We start from the raw sequence: 5,677 nt of genomic DNA on the forward strand, positions 1-5,677 counted from the left end.
AAATCCAAATTTTGTTGAATGTTACTATAAAATAAACCTTAAAAAGTGAAACTTTTTACTTATTTTATTTTTTAAAGTATTGAGAAAGAAGTGGTAATATATTTCTTTTTTAAATTTAATGCTTTGTAAAATTGAAATTGATATAGGATTCGTTTAGTTCAATATTAATTTATCAATATTAATTTATCTAATTTAGAAAACTTTATTTTGTATAATAATTATTATAAAATAAAATTAATAATTAAATATATAAAAATATTTTAGTCTATTTATAAAATTTATATTTTTATACATATTATTGGTAGATATAAATTATAAAGGTACTTTTATAAAATTTTATTTTAAATTATATTATAGTAAAAATTTTAATTAAATAAAATTTAATTATAAATAAAAAATTTTTGATTTATATAAATTTTAAAATTAAATTAAATAATAAAAAATATAATTATAAATTCTATAAATAATAAATAACAGTTTGAATAAAGTCAGAAGTTCCCTTCACATATATAGATTAAAGAAAAAGATGGAATAAAAAAAATTAGAGATATGCATACGATGAAAACAATGTTCCAGCAATTTAATATATTATATTATTACATTATAATACTACACGCGAAGCCTACGAGATTTCCACAGGTAAAAATCACACATCTAACCCACGTAAAAATGGGCTCGCTCCAACATCCTGCCACACATCCCAAGGGATCAAACATCAAAGACAACTGGCAAAAAACAATGCAGGGAACGAAAAAGAATATCAACCGTCAAGAGTCTGGACCGCAGTTTTCACTGAATAAATAATACAAGAAAACTTAGCGAGCCCATGATACAGAATCAATCTCGTCCCTCGCGGACTTGTATAATTCAAGCCTTTTCGCACACTGTTGTCTCCTTTCCATCAATGCTGGGTCTTCATCCAACAGCTGTGAAAGCTGCTTAGCCTGGAACATCACGAAAAAAATTAGTAAGAAAAATGGGATGTACCGCTTTAGCTAAAATGAAATAATATCTTGAACTTCTATAATGAAAGAATTGATTCTGCCATGGAGTAGAAAACCAAGGAAGTATACCTCTTTCTTCCCTATTTGTGTGTAGAAGTGATTTAGCAATGATTGTTTGGCCTCTCTAACTTGGCAATAAACCACAGCCTTAGGAATAGTGTTCTTGAGCGTCTCAGACACCATGTTAATATAAGAGGACACATTTGACCCAATCCTCCTGAAGTGTCCCTCCGTATATCGGTCCACAGTTGAGGAAGTTGGATTTCCTCCTTTCTCCACTTCCTGGGGAAGCCTTCGAAAGAACTCCACTGTCAGATATGAAGATTCCATGTCCACTAATCGAATAACTGTTTTCTTACTATCCTCACGGAACCTCTCCAAGGCCTCACTTGATGCAGCAGCTATTTCACCTTGAAGAGTAGGAAAACGCTTCAATTCCTGTTTTGTTATCAGCATTTAATAATTTAGACCTCTCCCTGATAACCACCACTCTAAAATCTATTGCATCAACAGAAAAAGAAAAAATAATAATAAGGATGAAATGCACTTCACCTGTGTTTCTCCTATTGATTTTCTCACAAGCTCTTTCAAGACAAAGTGCACCTAGATTGCAATGTTAAAATCAGTAAACTGATCAGGTGAAAATTTCCATTCAGATGTTAACATCATCCAGAAATTTAAAAAAAATAAAATTCAGATGAACACTATAGTTGGTAAACAGAGAGAAAATTGAACCACTTACAGCATCCACAGAAGCTTCAGCTGGACCTCTAAAGTAATTAAGTGCTCCCTCAATTAGACGCCTGTAACCTTGCTCTGGGGCAATCAGATGTGGCTGATAACCATCTGCCTCTGAGACTACTCTCCTCACATTCTGCAGAGAAAGATGCCGATCAAATGGAAGCTTCCTCAAAGCAGCAGGGAGCTGATTGTCAAAGACTCCATAAATTCGATCACCTCCAGGTCGCCTAAGATAAAATCCAGGTATCATCAGAATATTACATTATTTTGTCAAAGAAGATAACAGTTGATCCATGAGATGAAGTCTGTATGATAGATGTTCTTCGAATTGATGAATTTGTTTCTAAAAAAAAAAGTACCCCAAATGGGGGCCGAAGCATGGGTTGGTCAAATCCTGATAAAATTCCAATTAGTTCATCACATGACGAGGAAAAAAAATCCTCATATTGGGATTATTCTTCATAACATAAACCATAGTATCAATTATCACATAAAAGGTCGGTTGGTCTGTTACAGGCCACACCAGTACATAGAAAATTGTATTTGGAAATATTATCCCCAGTGCCCAGTCTACACATAAAAGATGTAAATGAGAAATAGCCCCATTTTTTTTAGTTGGAGAGAGGGAAAAGAAAGAGGGGGAAGGGAGCCCCTTGTTGCCAACAGAGTAGCAGTAAAAAATGCTTACCCTCCATCCAGATGCTCCTTGAATATCCTATCAAATGCACGGCAAAGTTCCAAGATAGTGTATAATTGTGCCTAAAACATCATCAGTCAATTAAGCACTGATAGAAAGAAGTAGCAGATTGCTGAAGAATGACAAAAATGAAATAAACTACTCACCCCCGCATCAACAGCTACAGGCCTACCAAGATGGTCCATCTCTGATTCAAGTTCCTCAATGCTTTTGTTTATCAAGGATGTGATGCTTGGAATTCGAGCCCTAATTACCGACTCCAAGTGCTGGAAACATGTTATCATCAGAATCATGTGCTAATTTTTTTCTTTTCCCAACCCTAAAATGCAGCATATGAAATTCCAAACCTTTGAGAGAAGTTTTGCAAGATATTCTGAACCCATTTTATTGGCTAAATGCCCATAATCAGGACTGGTTGCAAAATACTCGCGCTCCTTGCGCCTTGCAACAATCATATCGACATTTTTGTTAATATCTGCTTGTGAGCGGTTAACAATCCCAACCCAAGGATACTGCAGCCGGTAAGATCTTCCTTCAAGAACCTTAAAGCAAGAACATCAATTATGCATTATTTTTCCATGGTGATGGAATTAGCAATTTTAGAGTAAACAAATCAAAGATCAAGGGGAAAAAAGAGTGTGAAGCTTACATCTAATGCATTAGTTCCTTTGTCCATCAAATCCAACTTTGTTAGGACACCAAATGTCCGTTCGCCTGAAAGATTTACAAGCAAGAATTAAGAAGGGAAGGGTAACCAAAACAACAAAGTGTTCTTAAAATGTATAACCAACATATAATACAAAAGTTAAAAGAGCATACCTAAGGGATCCACTTCCCTGGAAAGTTTGATAGCATCGGATGTTGCTATATCTTGATTGGCTGGAGATATTGCAAGTATGATACAATTTGGCTGCAGATATTGTCAGTGATCAATCAGAACACAAATAATATCAGCACAGAAACAGTGATCAACATAACAACATTCTGCATTTCACCTATCCCCTACCAAGCTTCGCACATTTATAGTTCATAACTTGATATGAAAAACAAAGTTTATACTGCCGTTCTAATTACAAGAAATCAACAGCACACGTACAACACATAAAACACAACTACTTTCAGCTAACAAGCACAAAAACTGTATAATTACTTCTCATTACCTTCTCAACATAAGAACGGACCATGGTCTCAATGTCTTGAACAACACTCTCAGGCTGTCCCTCTGAGGAAAATAATGCATTCCATTCAGGATTGAATATTGAAAAAATGTGCAAGTTAAATTCAGAATGAAGAACTAATTAAAATATACCAACAGCGACTTTTGTTAAGCCAGGTAAATCAATCAGGGTTAAGTTGACAACTGCAAGACAATGCGAACCAAGAAAAAACAGTTAACATTTTCAAACTTGGGCTAAACATGAATAAAAGATGTACAACAAATTATAACATATTACATGGTTAAGGAATTTCATGGACAATTAATTGACTTGAAGTCTCCACTCTCCAGCATGAATTTGAATAGCATACTAAAAGAATAAAAACGATGATTACGCACCATTCGGAGAATAGATGCTGAGATGAATAGGAACAGGCGAAATTTGTTTAGTTTTTCCTGTCATTCTATCAGTTTCATCCTGAATCTCCTTGCGAACCAGGGCTGCATCAGCAAAATTAACATTTTTACATAACATTTTTACATAACATTTTCGATCAGTAAGTAAATCTGTACACATATTGAGGAGAAAGCACGTAAATTACAAACTTACAAAAATCAGTGAAACGTCTCTTAGGAAGATGAAGAAACTCAGCATACTCCTGTGATCCGTCCTCAGTCTTATGAAGCTGCAAGACCAAAGGTCTCCTTGTAACAATCCCTGCAAGAATCATTCAGAAACATCTCAATTAAACATTAAAAGTTGAAAAAATCTTCTGAGTTAAATCTTTTTACCCCATCATTGAATTGAAGAATTAAAAAGACACAAACCTGATCCTCTAGGAAGAAAGTCTCGGCCTACTATGCTCTCCAAGACCGAAGATTTTCCCGAACTCTGCCCTCAGCAACCAAATTCCAAAAAAAAAAATGTAAGATATTTGACAAAATATAGAAACATAGAGTCTCTCTTTCTCTGTGCGCACGTGTACGTATAATTCCCAAACCCCCTCTCTCACACACGGACACACACACACACACACACACACACACACTCTGTACTAAATTTACGTTAATCATAGTTGCTCCCTCTCGTCCCGGGATTTTGATTTATCAATAAAAAAAATTTGAATATTTACGTTCTCTTTGGAAGTATGGGCTTTTGGTTTCTTAATTGATGAGAAAAAAGAAATACAGCGAGAAAGAAAGAAGAACCTGTCCACCAACGACAGCAACAGAGGGAAGAGCTTCCCAGAGAGAAGAGAAAGCATTATCCCCACCTCCATAGTCTCCAAGCACGGTACAAGCTCTCTGAATCCGATTAACCAAGCCAATCAAGCTCTCCATGGTCGTCATGTTCAACAAAAAAAATCTAAGATTGGTTAGACTTTTCAAACAACTTCGGAAACCCTCGAAAGATAGAGAATTAAAATTGCAGAAAGAGCAGCCGAGCAGAAGAAGAAGAATGCACGGCTTGACTTGAAATGGACGCCCCAAATTTTGAAAGAACGTTAGGAAATTTCGAAAGCTTTGGGTATGGGCCTCGGGCAGCCTGTTTTAGAAACGTCACTCAGGGGTCGGTGTTATTTTTATTTTGTTACCGTCACGCGTTTGAATTTTGAATCTTCAAAAAGGGTGGACCGTGTTTTTTCCTTAGCTTTCCCTAATTTCAATTTTTTTTTTAATAATTTCACTGTGCAGTGGGCCGCCCGACAGACATTTTTTGTTTCCATTACTCGTGCCCTAAATCTGAATGGAATTGACCTTTTTGGCCCGTTGGTATTGCTTTTCGAACTGGCTTTCAAAAAAACAGCATCCATCTTCCTCGATGTAATTTTGTAGCTAGGTGATTACTTTGTTTTAATCTACTTTATTTTTATTTTGTTCTTTCTACCATTAAATTACAACTTTTTAATTCATATTATTTACATGGTAAAATTTACTTTATTTTTTAACAAAATAACTATAAAAATTTCTCAATTTTATATAATACATCATTATTTTTTTAATAATTAGTCTTTAAAACGTATGCATTGCATATGCATAAGATTATTTATAATTATTGAAACTAAAATATTAATTTTA

At 34.7% G+C, this 5,677-nt stretch overlaps 1 protein-coding gene across 1 annotated transcript; it reads right to left on the minus strand.

Annotated features, from left to right (window-relative positions):
* Positions 1-554: 554 nt before the first annotated feature.
* Positions 555-5,163, minus strand: LOC110638331 (phragmoplastin DRP1E). The gene is made up of 15 exons (XM_058152257.1): positions 4,808-5,163; positions 4,427-4,490; positions 4,209-4,316; positions 3,998-4,099; positions 3,752-3,802; positions 3,603-3,664; positions 3,262-3,352; positions 3,092-3,156; positions 2,790-2,984; positions 2,589-2,708; positions 2,434-2,504; positions 1,747-1,972; positions 1,557-1,607; positions 1,074-1,442; positions 555-944 (listed from the first exon to the last, which is right to left on the minus strand). The coding sequence occupies exons 1-15, from the start codon at positions 4,946-4,948 to the stop codon at positions 816-818; spliced, it is 1,845 nt and encodes a 614-aa protein (XP_058008240.1). The 5' UTR covers positions 4,949-5,163; the 3' UTR covers positions 555-815.
* Between the last annotated feature and the right edge of the window lie 514 nt (positions 5,164-5,677).

The sequence above is a fragment of the Hevea brasiliensis genome, chromosome 9, assembly GCF_030052815.1.
Source record: "Hevea brasiliensis isolate MT/VB/25A 57/8 chromosome 9, ASM3005281v1, whole genome shotgun sequence".
NCBI classification, from domain to species: Eukaryota; Viridiplantae; Streptophyta; class Magnoliopsida; order Malpighiales; family Euphorbiaceae; genus Hevea; species Hevea brasiliensis.